The sequence below is a fragment of the Rhinopithecus roxellana genome, chromosome 20 (genome assembly GCF_007565055.1).
Source record: "Rhinopithecus roxellana isolate Shanxi Qingling chromosome 20, ASM756505v1, whole genome shotgun sequence".
Lineage (NCBI taxonomy): Eukaryota > Metazoa > Chordata > Mammalia > Primates > Cercopithecidae > Rhinopithecus > Rhinopithecus roxellana.
Window position 1 is genome coordinate 47,043,713 of NC_044568.1, and position 27,316 is coordinate 47,071,028.

General features: G+C 46.3%; 1 protein-coding gene across 1 annotated transcript in view; it reads right to left on the reverse strand.

Moving 5' to 3' along the window:
* Nucleotides 1–6,098: 6,098 nt before the first annotated feature.
* Nucleotides 6,099–27,316, reverse strand: part of DNAH3 (dynein axonemal heavy chain 3) — a 220,079-nt gene continuing 198,861 nt past the window's right edge. The window contains exons 56-62 of the mRNA XM_030925062.1: nt 25,567–25,683; nt 21,761–21,915; nt 17,785–17,952; nt 14,424–14,566; nt 9,669–9,873; nt 8,327–8,464; nt 6,099–6,494 (exon numbers count right to left, since the gene is read on the reverse strand). Coding sequence (XP_030780922.1) covers nt 6,141–6,494; nt 8,327–8,464; nt 9,669–9,873; nt 14,424–14,566; nt 17,785–17,952; nt 21,761–21,915; nt 25,567–25,683 — 1,280 coding nt within the window. The 3' untranslated portion in view covers nt 6,099–6,140. The remainder of the gene's footprint in view (nt 6,495–8,326; nt 8,465–9,668; nt 9,874–14,423; nt 14,567–17,784; nt 17,953–21,760; nt 21,916–25,566; nt 25,684–27,316) is intronic.

Here is a 27,316-nt window from a genome sequence, read left to right on the forward strand (position 1 = left end):
TTGTATACTGATCTACAGCTTGTACTTTCTGGAGTGGCAGGTCAAGCCCCATGTGGGTCCACTTGAGCTACGGCTGGGGCACCTGAGCTTGGAATTTATCTGCATGTCTCTGGAAAACTTGCCCTCAAGGTCCTAGCTTGCCTCAAAGAGCTCTCAAATGCCTTTGGGGTTATTTTCCCATCGTCTTGATGAATAAAACCTGGCTTCCTTCTACTCATGTTAATCTCTTTTAAAAGGGCTGCTTGGCCAAACCCTTAATTTTCTCTACTGAACATGCTTTTTAAAATTTATTTATTAGGCTGGGCGTGGTGGCTCAAGCCTGTAATCCCAGCACTTTGGGAGGCCGAGGCAGGCGGATCACGAGGTCAGGAGATCGAGACCATCCTGGCTAACAGGGTGAAACCCCGTCTCTACTAAAAAATACAAAAATCTAGCCGGGCGAGGTGGCAAGCGCCTGTAGTCCCAGCTACTCGGGAGGCTGAGGCAGGAGAATGGCGTGAACCCAGGAGGCGGAGCTTGCAGTGAGCCGAGATCGCGCCACTGCACTCCAGCCTGGGTGACAGAGCGAGACTCCGTCTCAAAAAAAAAAAAAAAAAAAAAATTATTTATGGCCAGGCATGGTGGCTCATGCCTGTAATCCCAGCACTTTGGGAGGCTGAGGTGGGTGGATCACCTGAGATCAGGCCAACATGGCAAAACCCCATCTCTACTAAAAATACAAAAATTAGCCGGGCGTGGTCGCAGGCACCTGTAATCCCAGATACTTGGGAGGCTGAGGCAGAAGAATTGCTTGAACCCAGGAGGTGGAGGTTGCAGTGAGCAGAGATCATGCCACGTCATTCCAGCCTGGACAACAGGCTGAGAATTTTCCAAATCTTATTCTGCTTCCCTTTTCGTTACACATTCCAGCTTTAAGTCATTTCTTTCTTCTCTTATTTTACTATAAGCCACCAAAAGAAGCCGTTCAATGCCTTGAATGCTTTGCTGCTTAGATTTTTTTTTTTTTTTTTTTTTTTTTTTTTTTGCCAGATACGTGCATCACTCTTAAGTTCTGCCTTCCACAAAGTCCTAGGACATAGACACAGTTCCACCAAGTTCTTTGCAACTGTATAACAAAGATGGACTTTACTCCAATTTCTAATACCTTGTTCCTCATTTCCATCTGAGACCTCATCAGAATGGTCTTTCCTATTTTCTACCAACATTTTGATCACAACCACTTAAGTAGCCTCTAGAAGATGTAGGCTCCTACTACAGCTTCTGTCTTCTGAACCCTCACGAGAACTGCTCTTAATGCTCCATTCACAACAATCTAGGCTTTTTCTAGCCTGCTCCTCCAAATTCTTCCAGCCTCTACCCATTACCCAGTTCCAAAGCTGCCTCCACATTTTCAGATTCTTGTTATTGCAGAAGCCCTACTTCTTGGTACCAATTTTCTGTCTTAGTTCATTTCGTGCTGCTATAACAGAATACCTGAGACTGGGTAATTTATAAAGAACAGAGATTTCTCTCTTACAGTTCTAGAGGCTAGGAAGTCCGTATCTGAGGAGCCCACATCTGGCGAGGGCCTTCTTTCTGTGTCATAATATGGCAGAAGTCATCACATGGTGAAAGACAGAGCTGAACTGACTTTTATTTTTTAATTTTTATTTATTTATTTATTTCCTCTGATATGGAGTTTTGCCTTTGTTGCCCAGGCTGGAGTGCAATGGCATGATCTTGGCTCACTGCAGCCTCTGCCTCCCGGGTTCAAGCGATTCTCTTGCCTCGGCCTCCCGAACAGCTGGGATTACAGGCGCCTGCCACCACACTCGGCTAATTTTTTGGTTTTTTTTGTTGTTGTTGTTTTGAGACGGAGTCTAGCTCTGTCACCCAGGCTAGAAGGCTGGAGTACAGTGGCACGATCTCAGCTCACTGCAAGCTCCACCTCCCGGGTTCACGCCATCCTCCTGCCTTAGCCTCCCAAGTAGCTGGGACTACAGGCACCAGCCACCACTCCTGGCTAATTTACTTGTTTATTTATTTATTTGTATTTTTAGTAGAGACGGGGTTTCACTATGTTGGCCAGGCTGGTCTCAAACTCCTGACCTCAAATCATCCACCCGCCTCGGCCTCCTGAAGTGCTCGGATTACAGGAGTGAGCCACTGCACCCAGCCTGAACTGACTTTTATAACAAACCCACTCTGGCAATAACATTAATCTGTGCCCTCCTGACCTAGTCACCTCCTAATGGTTGCACTTCTCAACACTTTTGCTTGGGGATTTTCTAATACATAAACTTTGGGGGACACATTCAAACCATAGCAAAGCCTTTGGCGAAGAGAGACAGAGAAATGTAAATATGCTGGCAGGTGTTCTGGCCTTCCCATGCCCATTCAGTGAGCACATAGGCCAGCCTACCTTGAATTGGAGACATGAATCTGCCGTTCCTTCAGCCACTCTCCTTCCAGCTGGTCTCATTGTGGAGGCATTTCCCTGTCCAGAGGTGGTTCTAATGTCTAAAGTTAATTTTTTCCCATGCAACATAGAGCTTACGAAATCAAGCCAAGTACTTCATCTGGTGGTCAGCCAGTGAAACCAATCTGTTTCTGCATTGGAGGAAAAACTGGCTGTGTTGGACCAAGTGAGACATGTCTCTCATCTCCATCATGGGAGATGGGAAAGTTCCTTTCTAAGTAACTCAAGGTGATTTTGATTATTTGCATTTTTGCCTTACTCTACTGAGTGTAGAAATCAGCCTTCTCACCCAGCCTTTTCAGGATGGAAGTCCATCTCATTGCTAGACAGACTTTGGGTATCTTCCATTTTCCTAAATGTGAGTATTACATGCCTAGCTCCTTTGCAAACATGCATATACTGTTACACAAAAGCATAATTGTTGATTTACTCTCAAACCTTCCATGTAACCTGTGCTCTGTTCTTAATAGCATTTTCCCCACTTTCTCTCCAAAACAATAAAATCCCCATCTTGAGTCTCTCAAAGGCAGAACCCACCTTCCCTACATCCCCACCTTCAGTGTAATTATCTTCCAACACTGATAAGGACTGAACATAACTGCTGACCCAAGAGCTAGATTTTTTTTTTTTTTTTTTTTTTTTTGAGACAATTTCGCTCTTGTCACCCAGGCTGGAGTACAATGGCACAATCTCGGCCCACTGCAACCTCCACCTCCTGGGTTCAAGAGATTCTCATGCCTCAGTCTCCTGAGTAGCTGGGATTACAGACGCCTGCCACCACATCCAGCTAATTTTTGTATTTTTAGTGGAGACATTTCACCATGTTGGCCAATATAGTCTTGAACTCTTGACCTCAGGTGATCCGCCTGCCTTGGCCTCTCAAGGTGCTGGGATTACAGGGGTGAGCCACTGCACCCGGTCCCCAAGAGCTAGATTTTTAAAGAACAAGGACTAGCTTGGTAACGAGGTTTGTCTGATGTCATCTGCTGAGCTATTTATAGGCAGGGCCTTCTGCTTCTCACCAAGCTGATCTCTGGCCATCTCTTCCCCAGGACTCCAGCCTCTAACTCACCATGATTTCTGAAGAGCATATTGCTCTTTCACAGGAGGAGACATTAACTACCACATTGGCCTGAATAGAAAATGACCTCAAATTTCAGGCAGTCTTTCTCTTCAAAGTGGAGAACATTTTTTAAATTACAAAAATGTAATCCATCATAAGAAAACAGTCTGTCCCTTGACCCTTGAGGAATGAGACCAGTCCCTGCCTCCCTCAGCTTTTTGTTGCTGAAGCTGTGGTTGGAGAACTATAATTAAAATTCAGTTGTTCTCTTAGCAACCCCCTCACTGACAGCTCCTTTACAGCTTGTGTTGTGACTTACCTACCAGTCCAAGATTCAGGGATTTGAGATCCTGACCATCCTTCTATCCAAAATGACTAACAATCTTATTTGGAACAATAGGGTAGTTCCAGCTATCTGTTCATTCTGATTTTTCCCCCATTGGAAAAATTTTCTTGAAAAAATAGCTGTTGGCTGGGCACAGTGGCTCACGCCTATAATCCCAGCACTTTGGGAGGCCGAGACGGGTGGATCACTTGAGGTCAGGAGTTTGAGACCACCCTGGCCAACATGGTGAAACCCTATCTCTACTAAAAATATAAAAATTAACCAGGCATGGTGGCAGGCACCTGTAATCCCAGCTACATGGGAGGCTGAGGCAGGAGAATCACCTAAACCTGGGAGGCAAAGGTTCCAGTGAGCCGAAATCGTGCCACTGCACTCCAGCCTAGGTGAGAGAACAAGACTTGGTCTCAAAAAAAAAAAAAAAACATCAAAGACCCTGATTCAAAACATTTCTTCTAGTGAAGAGGCAGAGGAGTCAAGGCCAGACACGTGAAGACCCCCCCCAAACAGTCTCATGTCTTTGCTCAACTACGAAGTGACCAAGACAGGGCCCTGAAATAAGCCACTTAGTGGCAAAAGGCTACATGAGAGAGTTAGTGAAGAAGTAATGCATCAAGAATGTGATTTTTATCTCCCTCAAGAGTCTCTTCCAGCTGGCCCTGGGGAGAAGCAAGTGATTGAAATTTCTTGGACACAGTTGTATAGTTGGAGCTACACATCTCTTCTAAGATTCTACATCAAAACAGAGCCAAGTCCTTGGCAGGGAGGCAGCATGTGGCAGTGAAAAATGCATGGGTTCAAGAGCCAGACCAGCACAAACCAGGCTTTGCAGCGTGAAAAAGCGGGGCAATTTTAGGGAACATAATCTCTCCGAAACTCCAAGGGAGAGGACAGTCATTTCCACCACAGGGGATCAAGTGAGAAATCGAAAGGCCTGGGCACAAAGCATGGCATATAGTAGGCATGCAATAAATATTGCTTCTCTCACCTCCCCTTTCCTCCGGAAATTTCCACCCATCTGTGCAGGCTAGTAGAGAAGCGATTGCGTCCCAGTTCTATCACTGACTAGCTGTGGAACTTTGGGCTAGTTATTTTTCTAAATCTCTGCATTTTCCTCTGTAAAGTGCAAATGATGATAATACCTCCCATCTAAGATTGTTGTGAAAAGTGCATTTTATTTTATTTTTTAACCTTAAATACCAAAAAGAGTCCATTTTAAATATATCAAGGGCCTTAGCAAATAAAAGTGGCCCAAACCTCTGTCAGCCTTTGAGAGGCCTTGGTGGTAGCCCTTATGGATATACTAGGAAAGAAGTGATTGAAATTCAATGACAGTTACAGCAAAATAAGAAGAAAAAAATAAGGCCAGGTGCGATGGCTCACAACTGTAATCCCAGCACTTTGGGAGGCCAAGGTGGGTGGATCACTTGAGGCCAGGAGTTCAAGACCAGCCTGGCCAACATGACAAAACCCCGTCACTACTAAAAATGCAAAAATTAGCCGGGCATGGTGGTGCACGCCTGTAATCCCAGCTATTTGGGAGGCTGAGGCATGAGAATCACTTGAACCTGGGAGGCGGAGGTTGCAGTGAGCCGACATTGTGCCAGTGCACTCCAGCAGGGGCTGCAGAGCGAGAAACTGTCTCAGAAGAAGAAGAAAATCACCCTAAGGGAGCTTAGCCAACTAACCAAGAGTCTATTTTGAAGAGTCCCACTGCCTTTGTTCAAATACTACTTGAGTAGCTATCTGATTTGGGGGAGATTACTTATCTTCTCTGTATCATGGTTTCTGCAGCCATAAAATGAGGATAATAGTAAGAATGTACTTTATAGAGTTGCTGTGAAATACCTGGCTCATAGCAATTGCTCTGTTAATATAATTGTTGTCATCAACATCACCACCACCACTGTCATCAAGAATGAAATGCCTTTTGGCCAGGCGCGTTGGCGCCTGTAATCCCAGCACTTTGAGAGGCCAAGTGGGGGCGGATTGCCTGAGCTCAAGAGTTTGAGACCAGCCTGGGCAACATGGTGAAAGCCCTGTCTCTATTAAAAATACAAACAAAAAGTAGCCTGGCATGGTGGTGCGTGCCTGTAATCCCAGCTTCTCAGGAGGCTGAGGCACGAGAATCACTTGAACCTGGAAGGCAGAAGGTGCAGTGAGCTGAGATCACGCCACTGCACTCCAGCCTGGGTGACACAGCAATGTCTCAAAACAAAACAAAGCAAAACAAAAAGAATGAAATGCTTTTTATTTTCTGTCTTGAGACAATGCCATCAGTTATCCAGCTGGCACAGTGAGGCCACCCCTCGGTTTATCCAGTGCTTCTGGGGCCTGTCTGTTGGAAGCTCAATGGAGAGGACATAGTTGGTAGAGTGGCCTGTGGTGGAGAGGGTTCCTCTGCGGGCACTTGTTTTGTAGACTGGACACACATAAACGTCCTGATGCAGAAACATTGTACTCTCCCCAGGTTTCAGCCAAATGATGGGCAGTGGGTCATAGAGGATTTTAGGGAGAGATTCCCCAATCTGCATCGTTTTCCTGTCCCAACGGGCACCTTCTAAGAAAAGCCCTTTGATGTAGGCACCATCTTCAGGGTTATTCTCTATCACTGTTTCTTGTGTGGTTACCTGGAAGAATAAAAAGCTATGAGTTCCGTTGCCTGCCATTTTCCTACATGCGCAACTTTAAGAGCCTGGAATCTTCTGATACTCAAAGTGCAACCTGGCTGCAATATCTACCTCTCCCAGGATCCAGGGACAATGGGGCTTCTGTGATAATATTCCTGCCCGCCATACATGGGCCAGGCCTGACTCCTAGTCAGTATGCTGCCCTTCCCAATGGTGGGCTAGAGAATGCACTCAAGTAGGAGTCACATTACTCTAACACATTATCTCTAACTAGCTTAGTGACTTTGCACAATCACTTCCCTTTCTGGATCTGGATTTATAAAGTGAGGGGTTAGATTCAGATTCAGAGACAGACTGGGGAAACAGTTCTGGAGATGAGTGTGGGGAGAATAAAGCCTTGATTTCTAGTTTCTGTGGTATAAAGACTTCCAGCATGGTCGATTTCAGACTACCAACTATTTAACAAAATGCCTGAAAATGTAACCGTTGGCCCTGGTGAGCTGATATGAGTGAGCTCCAGCACACCACTGCTTAGATGCAGGGGTGGTAAACTCAAATTCCTTTAGGTAATTGCAGAAAATGGACAAAGTATAGGAGAATAGGGAGGGGTGGGGATTATGGTGAACCAGACAGCACAAGCTCCACTTAAAATCATTCAAATTATACTTTAAAAAAATTGTATGGTGAATGGAATGTTTTTCCCATTTCTAATTCTAAGTATCTATTGGAAGAATAGGAAAAAGATATTGATTTTTACAAATTTAACCAATATCCAGTGACTTTGTGAATTCTTCTACAGATGCTCCCCAACTTACAATGGGGTTATGTCCTGATAAACCCATCATAAGTTGAACATATTGTAAATCAAAACTGCATTTAATATACCTAATGTACAACAAATATCATAGCTTAGCCCAGCCTCCCATAAATGTGCTTGGAACACTTACAATAGCCTGTAGCTGGGCAGAAATATTCCAACACAAAGTCTATTTTATAGTAAAGTGTTGAGTATCTTATGTAATTTATTGAATACTGTACTAAAAGTGAAAAAGGGAATGGTTGTATGGGTACTCAAAAGTGTGGTTTCTACTGAACGTGTATTGATTTCACACCGTGAAATCAAAAAATTGTAAGTTGAACCATTGCAAGTAAAGTACTCTATGTTTTTAATCACTTTGGATTTCTAGGTATACAATCATTTCAACATCAAGGAAGATGATTTTATCTTTTTTTCAATGTTTATCCTAGTCATTTTTCTTCTTGTTGTATTTATTTTGGGTTAACATTGTCTTCAAAGACTAATCAAGTTAAGTTCATTCATAAACTGACTTAAGACAGGGCAACCAGTTTGTGACCTCTGAACTAGATGATTACAAAGGATCTTTCCACATAATTTAAAATTCTACAATGCTCTGTAACAGTCAATCTTAGCCATTCTACAGAGCCGCTCTCTATATGTGACAGGGTGATGCTTGACTATCGGCCATTCTTTTAACTTTACTCCAAGCGAAGGACTACCTAAGGGCATTAACGTTCTTCCAAATGAAGAGTCCACCCCGTTGAACAAACAGAGTGGGAGAGTGCCTTCATTTTTCTTGGTATTCTGATGGAATCTGGAAAGATTCCCTTTTTGTACAGAGACAAAGCATTGGGAATCCTCTATTTTAGGAGTAGCTTTTAGAGCTACTGTGAATTATGCTAAATACTTCATATGTACCACTTCAGAAGCATTTGGGTCTTAACACATCCACATTTTTTGACTCATAAGGAAACTGGCAACATTGCTTTCTCTGGTCAGCCCCTTGAGTGAGCCTGACCCAAAGCACCCCTACCTCAAACTCAAATCCAATGTGGTCAATGGGGATGGTATATTTCCGGGCATAATTCTGAGAGACGCCAGTCAAAAAAGACTGTGTGAAGTAGAATCCAGAGATCCAAAATACCACAGGGGGCCCCTTGTCAATCCATTCCTGGAGAGCCACAGAAATCAAGATTCAAAATCAGCAACACATCAAAGATAGTTCAAACGCAAGTAATGTAAACAAGTCCCATGTAAAATATGTTTTTTCTTATTTTTCTTGAAACAGCCCTCTTGGTTTAGCTTCTCTCTTCCCACTTTTGAAATAAGGGTACAAAAAATATATTTATACTTTAAGAAAAGCCCAGGTACTACAAAAATTAGCTGGGCATGGTGATGGGCGCCTGTAGTCCCAGCCACTTGGGAGGGTGAGGCAGGAGAATCGCTTGAACCCAGGAGGCAGAAGTTGCAGTGAGCCGAGATCATGCCATTGCACTCCAGCCTGAGCGACAAGAGTGAAATTTCATCTCAAAGAAAAGAAAGGAAAAGCCCAGGTGCAAGCTGATATCAGGGATACAACAGAGAGTGGTGGGGACTGTAGCAGTGGAGAATATGTACCTTGCCTAAACTGAGCAGCTGCCACGCATCTCCAGCAATAGTTGCTATGCCATGCGAGAATGCAGGCCCGCTGTTTCAGGTCTTCTATTTTTTGCAGTACAAACATCTGGATTTTTATATGTAAAAATCCAATGTTTACATGCTGGCTCAAAAATGTTTAAATTACCAGGCAGCCAAACCAAACATAATTATTGTCCAAATCTATCCCGTGAGCCACCAGTTTGTGATATTTATTCTAGTTCCTGTTCCTGGCTCCAGAATCTTTTTTTTTTTTTTTTTCCAGATGGAGTCTTGCTCTGTCGCCCAGGCTGGAGTGCAATGGCGTGATCTCAGCTCACTGCAACCTCTGCCTCCCAGGTTCAAGTCATTTTCCTGCCTCAGCCTCCCAGGTAGCTGAGGCTACAGGCATGAGCCACCACTCCCGGCTAATTTTTTTGGTATTTTTAGTAAAGATGGGACTTCACCATGCTGGCCAGGCTGTTGTTGAACTCCTGACCTCAAGTGATCCACCCGCCTCGGCCTCCCAAAGTGCTGGGAATACAGATGTGAGCCACTGTGCCCAGGCATCTATAATCTTTTCAAGAGCTTTCGAGTCTCCCTTCTCCTTCTGACTCTGGGAAGACTGTTTCCAGAGGCTCAATCTAGGATGCTCTGTGGCTGCCTGCCCTCCTCCCCCTGCCTCTAGTCTGTCATAGCAGAATGTCCTCTCCACCTAAGTGAGCATGCCAAGTTCCCAGTTACCCCTGACTCCCAGGTACCTGGAAGAACGTCAGGCGGGCCAGCAGGTCAGCCACGTAGCCCCCCAGGGGCTTCAGTGATGGGTAAGACTTGGCTGCCCACATGGCTGGTACTTTACCCACAAGCATGCTGTTAAAGACTTCCTCTAGCTCCGAGGACATCAGGACCTGTCCTTTGATGGCTCGGCCAAGGTCGATGAGGCTCCTCCGAACCACTTTGGTCAGCCTGCAAGAACAGAGGAGCTGGCTGAGCTGGGCTCTCCGGTGGCCGCATTCTACCCAAGCCCACTGACTCCTGTGTCCTTGTACTTATTCCCCCTTTAAAATGTCAGTTAATTAATGCACAGTCATTAACTGAGAAAAAATTAAATCACCCATTACCTTGCTACCTAAAGATAACATTGATGTATATCTTTCCAGATTTTTCTCTATGTAAACACAAATTATTTTTAATGAGATCATACTATATTTCTGCAATCTGTTTTTCTTTCTTAGCATATAGGAAACGTATCCAATTCAATAAATAGAGACCTAAATTGTCCTTTTTTCTTTTTTTTTTTTTCTCAGAGATGGGGTTTCACTCTGTCATCCAGGCTGAAGTGCAGTAATGCAGTCATAGCTCACTGCAGCCTCGAACTCCTGGGCTCAAGTGATCCTCCTGCCTCAGCCTCTGGAGTAGCTGGGACTACAGGTGTGCATCACCATGCCTGTCTGCAGGTTCCATTTTAATGACTGCAAAGTGTTCCATTTTGTTTATTCCTCTATTGTTGACATGTTATTTCTAGATTGTTGTCACTATCAACAACATTGCTAGCAAAATTCATCCATCTCAATCTTTTTGCAAATTTTAAATTATTACTAAAAATATTTCTAGGTCAGAAAGCACGCAGTTTTAAGGCTTTCGATTCCTATTGTCAAAGTTGTTCTTTTTTTTTTTTTTTTTGAGACAGAGTCTTGCCCTGTCACCCAGGGGAGTGCAATGGTGCAGTCATGGCTCACTGCAGCCTCGATCTCCCAGGCTCAAGGAATCCTCCCACCTTGAGTCTCCTGAGTAGCTGGGACTACAGGCACATGCCACCATGCCTACCCGATTTTTTTTTTTAAGTAGACACAAGGTCTCCTGCCCAAGCTGGTCTCAAACCCCTAAACTCAAGTAATCCTCCCATCTCTGCCTCCCAAAGTGCTGGGATTACAGATGAGCTACCACGCCTGGCCCAAGGTCCTTTTTTATCAACTATAAGGTGCACGCCTGAGAAAAGGCAACTGAAGGGCAGCCTGGGAGATGTCAAATTCACCTGCCTCTCCCTCTGACCTCTGTGTTACAAGGCCCAGCCAAGCCCGGAGGGAATTCACCTGAGGAGACCAAAGAATCTGCCACTACAAAGAGCTTTTCATCTCCAAAGATTTATGGAATCTCAACTGAATGGACATGAGAATGACACATGCAGGAAAAGGATTTCTGGATGTGTAACCACCAAACCATTGTATCAAGAGGAATGTGGCCGGGTGTGGGGGCTCACGCCTGTAATCCCAGCACTTTGGGAGGCCGACGTGGGTGGATCACTTGAGGTCAGGAGTTTGAGACTGACCTGACCAACATGGTGAAACCCCATCTCTACTAAAAATACAAAATTAGCTGAGCGTGGTGGCGCACACCTGTAATTCCAGCTACTCGGGAGGCTGAGGCAGGAGAATCGCTTGAACCCAAAAGGTGGAGGTTGCAATGAACCGAGCTGAGATCATGCCATTGCACTCCAGCCTGGGTGACAAGAGCGAAACTCTGTCTCAAAAAAATAAAAAAAGGAATGTAAAATTCAGACATGTGTTGGATAAGCAGTCAAGGGTAAAAGCTACCATCTGAGGGATTACACCACAGACCTCTATTATACCTAAAGACCTATTTGCAAAGATTCTCTTTCTATTCCTGCAACTATGAGTTCTGCTAGTTTTAAGGTTTTAGTACCCAAGGAAAGAACACTTGCCCAGAAGACACAGTCACAGTTCCCCCGAATTGGAAGCTGAACTGTCGCTGAATCATTCTGGGCTTCCTATACCACTGGGTGAAAAGGCAGAAAAAAAAGAAAGAAAAAAAAGATAGTGGGGAGATGATTAATCCTGACCATTGTTGGAAAATACGATTGGTTTCCCTTTTTTTTTTTCTTTTGAGACAGTGTCTTACTCTATTACCCAGGCTGGAGTGCAGTGGTGCAATCTTGGCTCACTGAAACCTCCACCTCCCAGGCCCAAGCAATCCTCCCTCCTCAGTCTCCCGAGTAGCTGGTTCTACAACGCCCAGATAATTTTTTATATTTTTGGTAGAGACGGGTTTTGGCATGTTGCCCAAGCTGGTCTCCAACTCCTGAGCAATCTGCCCCCCTCAGCCTCCTAAAGTGCTGGGATTACAGTGCTGGGTGGCCTGAGCCACCACGCCTGGCTTGCTCTCCTTTATAGAATGCCCAGTGGTAAAGGCCGGTGAAAGCCCCTGCAACCACCAAGAAAGAGCTCCAGTGGCCTTAGAGGAGAATGACAGCGGAAGAGGGAAGCCATTAGTTTTGGTGTCCAGTTGGACAGTCCGGGACTACAGCCCATCATGCCACGGTGTCTGACTCACAACAGAGGTGGCCTCGTCCTAGGCTCACACCCCATACCTTGCTTGGTCCCTGCTACAGCCAACTGCCTGTTGACTCTAAAGAGTAACCCTAGGCCAGGCGCAGTGGCTCACGCCTATAATCCCAGCACTTTGGGAGGCTGAGGTGGGTGTATCACCTGAGATCAGCCTAGCCAACAGGGCGAAACCCCATCTCTACTAAAAGTACAGAAATTAGCCGGGCATGGTGGCATGTGCCTGTAATCCCAGCTACTCCAGAGGCTGAGGCAGGAGAATCTCTTGAACCTGGCAGGTGGAGGTGTAGTGAGCCGAGATCACGCCACTGCACTCCAGTCTGCAACAAGAGCGAGACTCTGTCTCAAAAAAAAAAAAAAAAGGAGTAACCCTAAAACTCAGGAAGCCAAGCACCTCTCAAATAACATTCCTCCAGCCCCCTAGTCCTCTGGAATCAGGGCTGTCCTTAAAACGGAGCAATGACCCAATGAGACAGAATAGAGGCAGTAACACGTGGAGTGTCTGGAGCAAGACCTAGCTCTTGGAAGCAGAAGTGATAAGTTTTAGCCCACTTGGCTGTGAGTCACTTGAGACCTACATTAAATCACAGTCATCTCTGGACCTCAGTTTCCTCATCTGGCCTAGATGGTCTTTGGTAACCCTTTCAGTTTTGACTATTTAGAAATCAAATCCAGGTGATCCCACTGGGCTCCATGCTGTAATAACTGGAGGAGAAGAGGACTAGAATACAAGGCCAGAGATCCTGGCCCCATGGCCAGCCTATAGCACCCCTAACTGTGTCGTAGAGGCACTGGGATGAGCGTCTACCACCCCTTTCTAGATTTACCCAGATTTCACATATTGGCCAAGTACATGGGCTCTGGAATCACACTTCGTTCTGGGTTTAAACTGAGATTTCCCATTGAATTACTGAATACTGAGCAACCTTGGGCAAGTCTTAACCCTTCTGAATCTCAGGGTTGTTTTTTGTTGTTGTTTTATTTTTTCTTTAAGAGATGGGGTCTGGCCATATTGCCCAGGCTGGTTTTAAACCCCTGGGCTCAAGCAATCCTCCCGGCTTGCCTCCCAAAATGCTGGGATTATAGGCGTGAGTGATCACGCTCAGCCTCAATTTTCTTATTTGTAAAATGCTGGTAGCAGGATTAATAACTGGACATATTTCAAAAGACTATTGTGTGTGTGTGTGTGTTTAAGGGATAGGGTCTTTCTCTGTCACCCAGGCTGGAGTGCAGTGGCAAGATCATAGCTCACTGCCACCTTGAGCTCCTGGCCTCCAAGAGATCTTCCCACCTCACCCTCCCAAGTAGCTGGGACTGTAGCCGTGCACCACCATGCCTGCCTTTTTTTTTTTTTTTTTTTTTTTTTTTTTTTTTTTTTTTTTTTTTTTTTGGAGAGATGGGGTCTTTCTCTGTTGCCCAGGCTGATCTTGGACTTCTGGCCTCAGGTGATCCTCCCTACTCTGCTTCCCAAAGTGCTGTAATTACGGGCATTAGCCATTGTGCCCAGCCCTGTTGCATACTTTGAATAAGACCCATGCATAGTGTTTAGAACCATATCTGTCACTAAAGGCTCAATACAAATGGCTCTAGGCCAGGTGCAGTGGCTCCTACCTATAATCCCAGCACTTACTTGAGGCCAGGAGGTCGAGACCAGCCTGGCCAACATGTCAAAACTCCATCTCTATAAAAAATAAAAAATAAAAAAATTAGCCGGGTATGGCGGCCTATATCTGTAGACTCAGCTACTCAGGAGGCTGAGGTGGGAGGATTGCTTGAGCCCAGGAGTGGGAGGCTGCAATGAGTCGTGATCACACCACTGCACTCCAACTTGGGCGACAGAGAGACCTCAACCCAGGAAAGAAAAAGAAAAGTGGCTCTAATGACTACTTTTACTATTAGCCTGTGCTTGATACTGGTTTTTGCCTAACTTTATAGATGTCAGATGAATGAATGGGAATGAATGAATAGAAGGAATGATTCAACCCAGGGTCAGCATGTGCTGGGGATGGCCCTGTTCACAGCCCCTATTCACACCCCTAATATGGGTGGGGCAAACCACTTCCTCTGCATAGCAACCCCTTCTCAGCTACTGCCTGTTAGATCCTACTCCTCACGTTCCACCTCCCAGGATTCGAGCTAAATCATCCGGCCCACCTGTTGAATCTGATGAGCTCCTGCCTTAGGACTGTGTTCATGGATTCCTCATAGACCACGGGGTACAACTTCATGACCTCTTCCAGGTCGAAGTCTTTCGGAAGCTTGGAGAGAATGTCTTGCGCCAACTCCTCAACCACTTCCTTAAAGTGCAGGCAGAAGAGAGGTGAGTGAGAAGCAAGCCCTGCAGGATGTGGCTTTGGATACACTTGAAGTACTAAGCATCTGGCTTTTCAAATGTATTCTGTGGGACTTTCCTGAGAACTCTCCAACCGAGGCCATTTCTGCCTCCGGTGGGGAAAGGAGTCCCTCATCACCCCACCAGCCTTGGGGAGGACATCGCCTCTTGGCCCAGAAGAGTAGAGTCCTGTCCTTGGCAGGGCACGGTGGCTCACGTATGTAATTCCAGCACTTTAGGAGGCCGAAGTGGGTGGATCGCTTGAGTCCAGGACTTTGAGACCAGCCTGGGCAACATAGCAAAAGTCAGTCTCTACAAAAAATACAAAAATTAGCTGTGCATGGTGCTGCATGCCTGTGGTCCCAGCTATTTGGGAGGCTGAAGCAGGAGAATCACTTGAACCCAGGAGGCAGATGTTGCAGTGAGCTGAGATCTGGCCGCTGCACTCCAGCCTGGGTGACAGAGGGAGACCCTGTCTAAAAGTAAAAAAAAAAAAAAAGAGTCCTGTCCTGACACCTCAGGCAAGAGCCGAAGGGCCAGCAGGCTTCAGGGCAGCACCGAGCCTCTGTCTTCAATGTCACACCTGGGCGAGAATCTCCCACAGCCTCAGGCCCCTGAGGATTAGCTCCTGATGCCACAGGACCCTTTCTCAGTGCCCATGACACCTGGGAAGGCAGCAGGCCATGCTTCAGCATTGAGCAAGAAAAGCACAGAACCCTGAGCTTAGCCAAGTAGGGAGGGGAAAGGCCTGGAGGCTCAAGGAGGAACAAGACCTGGGTGTGGGAGAGACAGACACCCTGCGGTCCTGTGGATGAGGGAGGCTGGGATGTATACTTCTTTCCCTCTTCCCACTGTGAGGGGAATTTCCACTCCTACGTCGGGACACACCAACCAGGCTGGTGTACCTTCATACCAGTGATACTTAATGGCACTAGGAACCAAATCATGAAAGCAAATTAGCAAGTTCTGCAGTTGGGAGGGGTTGAACAGGAGGGAGTTTGGAAGGTGGAGAAGGAAAGGGATGGGAGAGGAAGCAGGTGGAGCCAGGAGATGGTGGCTCTGGCTCTGGCTCTGTCCTTGATTTTATGAAGGCCTGGAAGCCGCTCACTCTCTCTCTCAGGATTTGTTTCTCTCGTTGTTTGTAGACTAATGAAGGTGGCCTGGGTCAGTGAATCACAAAGAGTGGACTGGGACTATTAGATGTACTCAGGATTTTAGGTTGTTTCCAGGACACAGAAAAATCATGTCGAGTCACGTGGTGAGAAAGTTACTCTTTCAGGTTTTGGAGTTTTCTTCATTGTTGTTGTTGTTATTGTTTTGAGATAGTGTCTCACTCTGTCATCCAGGTGGGAGTGCAAAGGCACGATCACAGCTCACTGCAGTCTTGACCTCCTGAGCTCAAGTGATCCTTCCGCCTCAGCCCCCTTAGTAGCTGCGACTACAGGCATGCACCACCACACCCAGTTAACTTTTTTTTTTTTTTTTGAGACGGAGTCTCGCTCTGTCGCCCAGGCTGGAGTGCGGTGGCGAGATCTCAGCTCACTGCAAGCTCCGCCTCCCAGGTTCACGCCATTCTCCTGCCTCAGCCTCCCGAGCAGCTGGGACTACAGGCGCCTGCCACCACGCCCAGCTAATTTTTTGTATTTTTAGTAGAGACGGGGTTTCACCATGTTAGCCAGGATGGTCTCGATCTCCTGACCTTGTGATCCACCCACCTTGGCCTCCCAAAGTGCTAGGATTACAGGCGTGAGCCACCGCGCCTGGCCCCAGTTAACTTTTTTTTTAAGACAGGGTCTCTCACTCTGTCACCCAGGCTGGAGTGCAGTGGTGCAAGCTCAGCTCACTGCAGCCTCCACAGCCCGGAATCAAGTGATCCTCCCACCTCAGCTTCCTGAGTGGCTGGGATTACAGGTGCGCACCACCGAGCTCGGCTAATTTTTTTGTTTTGATGGTGTTTTGCCATGTTGCTCAGGCTGGTCTCGAACTCCTTGGCTCAAGCAATCCACCCGCCTCGGCCTCCCAAAGTGCTAGGGTTACAGGATGAGCCATGGTGCCCAGCCCTCGGTTAACTTAAAAAAACTTTTTTTTTGTAGAGATGTGGTCTCCCTCTGTTGCCCAGGCCGGCCTCGAACTCCTGGCCTCAAGTGATCTCCTGTTTCAACCTCTCAAAGTGCTGGGACCACTGGTGTGATCCACCGCACCTGGCCTCTTGTCAAGTTCTGACCATCTTTCTCTTTTCATTCCTTTCAAAAATAAAGTTTCGGGTCAGTGCCAATTCTTAAGACACTCACACATCATTCTCCTTTTAACAAGAAGCCAGCAAAGCCTCAGCTCAGGGGTTTTGGCCAGCAACATTATCCAGGAAGAACTTAACAACTGTTCAGGCTGGGAGCGGTGGCTCATGCCTGTAATCCCAGCGCTTTGGGAAGCCAACATGAACAGACTGCTCGAGCCCAGAAGCTTGAGACGATCCTGGACAATTTGGTGAAACACTGCCTCTACAAAAAATACAAAAAAATTTAGCTGGGCATGGTGGCATGTGCTTGTAGTCCCAGCTACTCAGGAGGCTCAGGCAGGAGAATTGCTTGAGCCTGGGAGGCCAGGTTGCAGTGAGACAAGATCACACCACTGCACTCCAGCCTAGGTGACCGAGCCAGACTGTGTCTCAAAAAAAAAAAAAAAAAAATTAAAAAGAAAAGAAAAACAATAACAACAAACAGAAACCAAAAAACACCAACTGTTCAGCTTTCATTTTCTTTTTATGCCTATCATGACTTTATGGAAATGATACTGGGTTTCCACTTATGGTTCTGATGTGCAATCTTTTAAATTAAAAAAAAAAAAAAGAAGAGAGTTTTAAAACATTATGTAGAAAAAAAAGCAAAAGAAAAAGAAAAAAGCAAAAAACCCATTATATAAATGGGGTATAGGTGATAGGTGGATATAGCAGAAAACGTAAAAGTTATACAGGAATAGCTGACATTCTGGACATGCTGGTTCCCTTGCAGCTCTGGATATAAGGACTCCTGGCAGTAAGGCCACAGTGCCCCTTCCCTGCCACTGGCCAGGAGGCTGCCAGGCCCCTGCTCTCTGCCTTCTTGGTCATCCTCCAATCCTGTGTGCCCACTAGATGGCGAACTGCCTGGGAAATAGGATTGAGCCCCCTTTCCCCAGCCCAGTTACCTGAGGGGACTTGCCACTTCCTCCTGACTGTCTAGGGAGGGTCAGCAGGACCCCCTCAAACAGCTGGTTGGTTTCCTGGTTGTCTTTGGTGATGTCTGCGTTCTCATGGAGGCCGAACACTTCTGGGTGGGCTGTGATGGGGAGGCTCCTGAGATAGTCGATATAGGACTGGAAGGGAAATCTTCAGTTAAAATAAATGAGGGACCCCGGAATCCCACAGATGACTCCAGGCTTAGCAGAACCCAATCAGAACAGGAATCACACTGCATCAGTAGCACAGGTCACACACACACACACACACACACACATATACACACACAGGCTGGGCGAACACATCCCTAGCCCTCCCTCATACAGTTTTCTGGGGAGTGTGCATGAAAGCAGATGGGGCTGAATTATCTCTCAGCCCACCCTGGCTTCCTCTCTGCTCCCCCAGTGGGCCTGGCTTTGGACCCAGACAGAACTGAGTTTGGATCCTAGCTCTATCCCAAACTGTCAGAGGCATTCAAACCAGAGCGACTCCATCTTGTATAGGAGCTGAGTAAACTAAGGCTGAGACCCACTGGGCTGCATTGTTAGGAGCTGAAGGCATTCTTAGTCACAGGATGAGACAGGAGTCAGCACAAGATACAGGTCACAAAGACCTTACTGATAAAACAGGTTGTGGTAAAGAAGCCAGTCAAATACCCCCAAACCAAGATGGCCACGGAAGTGACCTCTAGTTACACACTCATTATAATATATTAGCATGCTATGAGACACTCCCACCAGCGCCATGACTGTTTACAGATGTCATGACAACGCCAGGAAGTTGCCCTATATGGTCTAGAAAGGGGAGGAATCCTCATTTCTTGGAATTGCCCACCCCTTTCCCAGAAAACTTATGAATAATACACCCCTTGTTTAGCATATAATCAAGAAATAACTGTAAGTATAAACAGTTGAGCAGCAACCCATGCCATTGCTCTGTCTATGAAGCAGCCATTCTTTATTCCTTTACTTCCTTTTTTTTTTTTTTTTTTGAGACAGAGTCTTGCTGTCTCCCAGGCTGGAGTGTAGTGGCACTATCTCAGCTCACTGTAACCTCCGCCTCCCGGGTTCAAGCGATTCTACTGCCTCAGCCTGGGATTACAGGCGCATGCCACCACACCCAGCTAATTTTTTGTATTTTTAGTAGAGATGGGGTTTCACATGTTAGTAGGGATGGTCTTGATCTCCTGACCTCGTGATCCGCCCTCCTTGGCCTCCCAACATGCTGGGATTACAGGTGTGAGCCACTGTGCCTGGCCTCCTTTACTTTCTTAATAAACTTGCTTTCGTTTTACCCTATAGACTTGCTCCGAATTCTTTCTTGTGCAAGATCCAAGAACCATCCCTTTGGGTCTGGATCTGGACCCCCTTCCGATAACGAAACTATGTACACTTGAGTTTGTCATCTGAAACCCCAGTTTCCTTATCCGTAAATGGAAAAACAAGTGTAGCTATGAAGTATAAACCAAAAGTAAAATCCTAAGACCCTCCAACCACCTGAATGGACTTCCTCCTCGTCCAGGGCACTCTAAAATTTAACCTGAATGCCTGGTTCAGGCTATGAGGGGAAGTGGGGGTCAGACATGCCTCATTATACCCCTGCAGCATTACCATCAACATACAGACCCTAAGTCTGGTAAGAAACATTTACAATCTAGTCTCTCTGAAGCCTGCTACCTGGAGGTTTCATCTGCATAATAAAACTTGGGTCTCCACAGCCTCTTATCATAACCCAGGCATTCCTTTCTATTGATAATAACTCTTTCAACCAATTGCCAATCAGAAAATGTTTAAATCTACCTATAACCTGCTAGCCTCCACTTTGAGTTGTCCTGCCTTTCTGGACTGAACCAATGGATATCTTAAATGTATTTGATTGATGCCTCATGTGCTCCCTAAAATGTATAAAATCAAGCTGCACCCCGACCACCTGGAGCACATGTTCTCAGGATCTCCTGAGGGCTGTGTCACAGTCCATGGTCACTCATATTTGGCTCAGAATAAATCTCTTCAAATATTTTACAAAGTAAGAAAGAGACTCTTTTCATCCACAGAAGGAATCAGGCCTTGGCATGTGACAGGTTGTGGTGTTATATATATATCTACTGGTTTTCATCCATGGTTCCTGGCTTCTAACTCCCCTAGCCCTTGTTACAGTCACCTGTTATAATGTTGGGTGTGTTAGGCCTTAGGGGCAGGCCACAGGAAACAGAATCTCTCTGACCTTCTCTTGCCTTCCTTTTACCTGCCCTCAAGCAAGACTCAAATCTTCCCCTATCTTTCTGATTGTCTTTTTTTTTTTTTTTTTTTTTTTTTAGACGGGGTCACTCTGTGGCCCAGGCTGGAGTACAGTGGTGGGATCTTGGTTCACTGCAACCTCTGCCACCTGGGCTCAAGCAATCTTCCCACCTCAGCCTCCTGAGTAATTGGGACTAACAAGTGCACGCCATCACACCCGGCTAATTTTTGTATTTTTAGTAGAGAATTTCACCACATTGGTCAGGCTGGTCTCAAACTCCTGACCTCAAGCCATCCACTGGCCTCAGCCTTCCAAAGTGCTGGGATTACAGGTATGAACCACTGCGCCTGGCCTGATTGTGAGTCTTAAGACTCCACCTAGAGAGACAGGGTCCTGCCCTATACTCTGGGGGATGTCATGCAACTTCCATAAAAACCCAAGAGGACTGGGTGCAGGGAGCTTCTGGACAGCTGACCACATGGAGGTTCCTGGAGGGTATTTCACCCAGGGAGGGCATGGAAGTTCCCACTCCTTCCGCCATACTTCACCCTATGCATCTCTTCATCTATATCTTTTGTAATATTCCTTTAATAAACCGATAAACCTAAGCGTTTCTCTGAGTTCTGTGAGCCGCTCCAGCAAATTAATTGAATTAATTTCAATTAAAGGGGGAGCAGTGGGAACCCCAACATGAAGCTGGTTGGTCAGTTCTTGAGGCCGGGACTTGTGACTGGTGTCTGGGGTGGGGGAAAGAACTGGGGACTGAGCCCTCAGCCTGTGGGATCTGACACTATTACCAGGTAGATGGTATTGGAATTGAATTAGAGGACACCCAGTTGGTGTCTACTGCTTAGTATGTGGGGAAGGGGGAACCTCCACACATTTGGTCACAGAAGTCTTCTTCTGTGTTGATGGTGGTGGTGGTTGTGGTGTGAGAGTAGCGGAAAAATACGATTTGAGAGTTTTTCTGTTCCACAGGTGATCAATAAAAGGAAGCTCTTTTTTTTTTTTTTTTTTTTGAGACGGTCTCACTTTGTCACTCAGGCTGGAGTGCAGTAGCATGGTCTCAGTTCACCACAACCTCCACCTCCCAGTTCAAGCAGTTCCCCTGCCTCAGCCTCCCAAGTAGCTCGGATTACACGCAGGTGCCACCACACCTGGCTAATTTTTATATTTTTAGAAGAGACTGCATTTCACCATGTTGGTCAAGCTGGTCTCAAACTCCTGAGCTCCAGTGATCCACCCACCTCAGCCTCCCAATGTGCTGGGATTGCAGACATGAGCCACCGCGCCTAACCTGTAAACTCTTTTCTATTCCTCAGATTTATTGTTTTCATCTTCGTTTTCTCATTCCCTGTCCAGTTTTTCTGTTCCTCCCTTTTTGCCACCTTCTGAATGTTTGTCTTCAAGTAGCAATGTCCATCTTGCTCACTACCAAGGCTCCATCTTAATCATCTTTCTCTCTCCCTCCTCCACCCAGATGGATCCAATATTTTGAAACATCTTGTCTACCAAATACCAAGCCCTCCTTAAACAGTAGCCATGTCTCTCTTGCAGGCTTTTGGGAATACTGGGAATAGCTTTTGGATTCAACTCAGGAAGCCCAAGGTGACCCCAGGGCTCCTTGGCTACACTGCAGCCCTGTAGCCATATAGAGATGAGGGAGCCCTGTGGGGTAAGAGGTGGGCCTCCCTGCCTACCCCTTACCTGGTAGGAGCCATGAGGAGGGATGTAGTAAGTGTCTCCAGGAGCGAGGGAGTAATAGTCCTCCTCAATTTCCTTACAGTAGAACATGGACAGAAGTGACAGCAGGAGACGCCGGTCTTTGTCATCAGTCACTCTGCCTCCATAATTACATTCCCCTGGGGACAACCAACAGAAAGAGAAGTTGAGCCCAGGGAAGGTCATCATGAGTTCGGTGGTTAACATAAAACACGGCATACTTCCGGCCAAAGATCTCTGCTGGGACACAGTGATAGGGACAGCAAGCAGGGAGATTCCGGGCAGAAGATGGCAGGTCCCCTGCAAGGGCCCCACCCTCAAGCTGAAAAGCCTGAAACCACGTCCCAAAGTGAGAACTTACATCCCTGTTTTCCTACTTGAATGTTGCCTTTTCCAAAACAACCCATGACCTGCCCCACCCCACAACCCATGCCCATCAAAACCCCAGGCTCGGCCAGCAGAGAGACAGAAGCAGCTGGACATCAGAGAGAAGTGGCTTGACTTCAGGGGACCAGCTTGACAGTGTAACGTTGGAGAAGAATCCAGCCGGAGATGGCTGGACTTCAGGAGAAGATTACCTTCCTGCTCCATCCCCTTTTCAGCTCCCCTTCCCACTGAGAGCCATTTTCATCGGCAATAAAATCCCCTGCATTTACCATCTTCAATTCATTTGTGTGACCTCATTCCTCCTGGACACCTCCTGGACAAGAGCTCGGGTGCCATGAGTGCAGGTGCAAAAGGTTGTCACACTGATCTGCCACTGGGCGGTTAACATTTCAGCTGTTTGTGGATGGCAGAGCTAAAAGAGTACTGTAACCCTTCCTCTGGGTGACAGAGGGAGACTCTGTCTCAAAAAAAAAAAAGACATTTCGAGAGAGAGAGAGAGAGAGATCACATTCATATAACTTTTATTACAATATATTGTAATTGTTCTATTTTATTACTGTTGTTAATCTCTCACTGTGCCTAATTTATAAATTAAACTTTATCATAGGTATGTATGTATAGGATAAAACATAGTGTATATGGGGTGCAGTAAAATCCACAGTTTCAGACATCCACTGGGGGTTCTTGGAACATATCCCTGATGGATAAAGGGGGACTAATGTATATGTTGAGGTGGTGGCAGTAACAGTGGGTGGAGCCTTTGCTAACTGTGCCCCCGATAGAGAATTACAATGAGCAAAGACCCTTGCCAATTCATGCTGGAAATGTAGAGTGGGCAAGAAATGGATCTATGATGTCTTTTATACCCTTGAGGTTTGAGGATTGTTAGTGATCTCAGCCTAACTAGCCTATCCTGACTGGAACAGTTGGAAGGTGACTATTCTCAAGCTGGCTGGTTTATGACCAGCAGGCAGTTGGTTTATGGCTTGCAGGCAGTTCTCTACACAGACCATATCCCAGGGCAATCATGTACTCATGCTATGGTCTGAAGAGGAACCCTAGGATGTGCTTCTGTGTGGCCTGGAACTGTGGGAATATGGCTCACTTCTATTTATTATTATTATTAATATTAGAGTCGGGGATCTCGCTGTTTTGCCTAGGCTGGTCTGGAACCCCTGGGTCCAAGTAATCCTTTGGCATCAGCCTCCTGAGTAGCTGGGACTACAGGTGCAAGTCACTGTGTCCAGCTCCAGGCGCACTTCTTTGGAGACGTTCTTTCACCAAACTGAGATCCACTCTGTGTGTGCTGTGTGTGTCATTTGGGGCTTTGTTCTAGGGAACACTATACTGAGTTAAGGTCAGTGTGACCTTCTGGCACGGAACTTAATCACTGTAAAGCACAGTCTGTCAGCGTTGGCACTCTTAACATGTTGGATCGGATAGTTTTGTGTTATGGGGACCACCTTGTACATCGTAGACTGTTCAGAAGCATCCCTAGCCTCCACTACTATAACTGCCAGTAGCACGCGCTATGACAACCAAAAGCATCTCCAGACATTGCCAAACAGCCACTGGGGGCTGAAATCACCCACGGTTGAGAACCACTCCTTTAAGCCTCTGTCTTCCCAGCTGTCAAATGGGGTTATTAACATGGAGCTCATAACATTAACGTGAAGACTCAATTCATTAATCACAGGTATAGAGTGCCTGCCGCATGCCTGGGGAAGGGATTCTAACAAACTCCTTAACACATGGAGCTGAAGAGGAAATTGTGTGTGATCTTGACGCCCCAGTTTTTTAATTAAGCTGCATTTTGACCTTCAGCCATGATCTTCCGTTCATTTAGCACATGTCTATTTTCATTCCTATCTCTGGGACTGTGCGGCATGTTCCTTGAAGTTAGCGGTCACGTTTTTTTGGTTGTGTGTGTGTATGTTTTTTAAGAGATGGGGTTTTGCTCTGTCACCCAGGCTGAAGTGCAGTGGTGTGATCATAGCTCACTACAGCCTTCACCTCCTGTGCTCATGTGATCCTCCTGCTCAGCCTCCTGATAACTGGGGCTACACGTGCACAACACCACACCCAGCTCATTTTTATTTTATTTTTTTGTGGAGATGTTGCCTAGACTGGTCTCAGACTCCTGGGCTCAAGCAATCTTCCCACCTTGGCCTCCAAAAGTGCTGGGATTACAGACGTGACCCACCGCACAGAGCCTATGATCGAGTTTTATACATTTACATTCTTCCATATGATGTACTTGTACATATCGTGGACTAATAAAAGGCTGCCGATTGATTGTTTTAATACAAAACAGCTAGGGTCATTTCTACCTCAGGGTCACTCTGCTGCGAATGTTCTCCTTCCTCTATGTCCCACCCAGTTCCTTCTTTTCCACTCATAAAATTCCTACTCACCCCGAAAACCCATCTCTTACGCCTTCAAGAAGTTTGCCATGATCATCCCCTCCGCCTACCCCAAGATTTAATCATTATGCTGCCTTTCTACTTCATAAATGTTTCTCTTGTTGAACTTATTACTATGTTATCTTTTTTTTTTTTTCTTTTGAGACAGGATCTCACTCTGTCACCCAGGCTGGAGTGAGGTGGCACGATCAGAGCTCACTGCACCTCCACATCCTGAGCTCAAGCAATCCTCCCACCTTAGCCCCCTGAGTAGCTGTGACTACACGCATGTACCACCAAGCCTGATTAATTTTGGCATTTTTTGTCGAGATGGGATTTTCCCCTGGCCAGTCTTAAACTCCTGGCCTCAAGCAATCCCTCCACCTCAGTCTCCCAAAGTGCTGGGATTACAGGCATGTTCCACTGCTCCTGGCCTGTATTTTTTATTATTATTATTTTTGAGATGGAGTCTCTCTCTGTCACCCAGGCTAGAGTGCAGTGGCGCAATTTCAGTTCACTGCAACCTCGGCCTCCCCACTTTAAGCAATTCTCCTGTCTCAGCCTCCCAAGGAATAGTAGGACTACAGGCACGCACCACCATGCCCGGCTAATTTTTTAATTTTTAGTAGACATGGGGTTTCTATATGTTGGTCAGGCTGGGCTCAAACTCCTGACCTCGGGTGATCCACCTGCTGTGGCCTTCCAAAGTGCTGAGATTACAGGCATGAGCCACTGTGCCCCACCAGCCTGTATCATTTTTTTAAAATATTTTTCTTCTTTTGGAGACTGTGAGTCACTCAAGGGTAAAGATTCTATCTTAATTTTTTCTTTGCTTCCTTACAATATCTAGCATGATGACCAGCATTAGTACGAGCTCGATGTTTATGGTGAGGGAGGGAGGGAGGGAGGGAGTAAATAAGTGAATGGAAATGGGAGCAGAACAGCAGGAGGGTGGAACATGATACTGGAGGTTTATAGTGGAAAAACCCCTCCCATAAATACCTGTCAGGTAGGTCAGAGCATCAAAGGGCACCTCCTTGTAGTCATTGAGAAACATCTGGATCTGCCACATACTAATCCTCAGGTCAGATTCATTGAATTCATAGGGAATATTCCACCCTGTGTGCGGGAGAGCAGAGAGAGGCTTCAGTGCTGAGAGCTCTTAATTTCTACTCAAAGACCAAGCCGAGGGAGTTAAGCATCATGATGGATCAAAAGCCTCTTTCAGGCCCATGAATATCAAGCACCAGGGCCAACTATTAGCCTGGACATTTACCGCCAACGTGGGAGCCATTCTGCCTGAGAAAACGTCCGTTCTAAAATCAATTTCCTTATGTACCTCCCCATTTGTTAAGGAAGATGTTAATGTCCTGGGATTTGTGGAATGAGAATTATTCAGCCTGGCAGGAATACGGCGGTAATGCATGGAGCTCCAAAAATAACACCGCGGCATGCCTAGACAGCAGGAGCTACGACTGGGCAACAGAGCCACGTTGGTTCTGAGAATTCCCCTCCTCAAGCTCATGGGAAAACTGAATGGCCAACCTTAAAGAAATGACCACTCATATTTCCAAGGGTGTAATGATAAATGCCCATTGGGGGCTGAGCAAGGGACATGCATGTGTAAACCAGGCATGGTGCAGGATATAAGAAAGAGTATGGGGAAGCCTGTGCTCAATAGAGACGTTTTTTGTTTGTTTGTTTTGCTTTTGTTTGTTTGTTTGTTTTGAGACAGAGTCTCGCTCTGTCCCCCAAGCTGGAATGCAGTGTTATGATCTCAGCTCACTGCAACCTCCACCTCCTGGGTTTAAGAGATTCTCCTATCTTAGCCTCCTGAGTGGCTGGGATTACAGGCACGTGCCACCATGCCCAGCTAGTTTATGTATTTTTAGTAGAGACAGGGATTCGCCATGGTGGCCAAGTTGGTCTTGAACTCCTGACCTCAAGTGATCCGCCTGCCTCAGCCTTCCAAGGTGCTGGGATTACAGGCGTGAACCACCGCGCCAGGCTCAATAGAGAAGTTTAATTTCCTCCCAAACACTCGCTTTCAAATTAGAAGTATAACAAAATAATAAAATTCGTGTGCCAGCAAATGAAGCATGACTGGCAGTTAGTTGCAAGCCAAACGGTTACATGGCTTTTTTTTTTTTTAGAGGCAGGATCTCGTTCTGTTGCCCAGTCTGGAGTGGTATGATCTCCATTCACTGTAACCTCGAACTCCCAGGTTCAAGTGATCCTCCCAACCTCAGCCTCCCAAGTAGCTGGGACTACAGGAATGTGCTACCGTGTCAGGCTAATTTATTTATTTTAATTTATTTTAATTTTTTTTTTTTTTGAGACAGTGTCTCACTTTGTCATCCAGTTTGGAGCACAGTGGTACAATCTTGGCTTACTGCAGCCTCCACCTTCTCACCTCAAGTGATCCTCCCACCTCAGCCTCCCAAAGCATTGGGATTACAGGCTTGAGCCACTGTGCCTGGCATGACTGGTTGATTTCACTTAGCATAATGTCCTCAGGTTCATCCACGTTGTAGTGTATGTCAGAATGTTCTTCCTCTTTAAGGCTGATTAATATTCAGGAGTTCTAGACCAGCCTGGCCAACACGGTGAAACCCCATCTCTACTAAAAATACAAAAATTAGCTGGGTGTGGTGGCATGCTTGTAGTTTCAGCTACTCAGGAGGCTGAAGTGGGAGGATCGCTTGAACCTGAGAGGTGGAGGCTGCAATGAGCCAAGATCACACCACTGCAC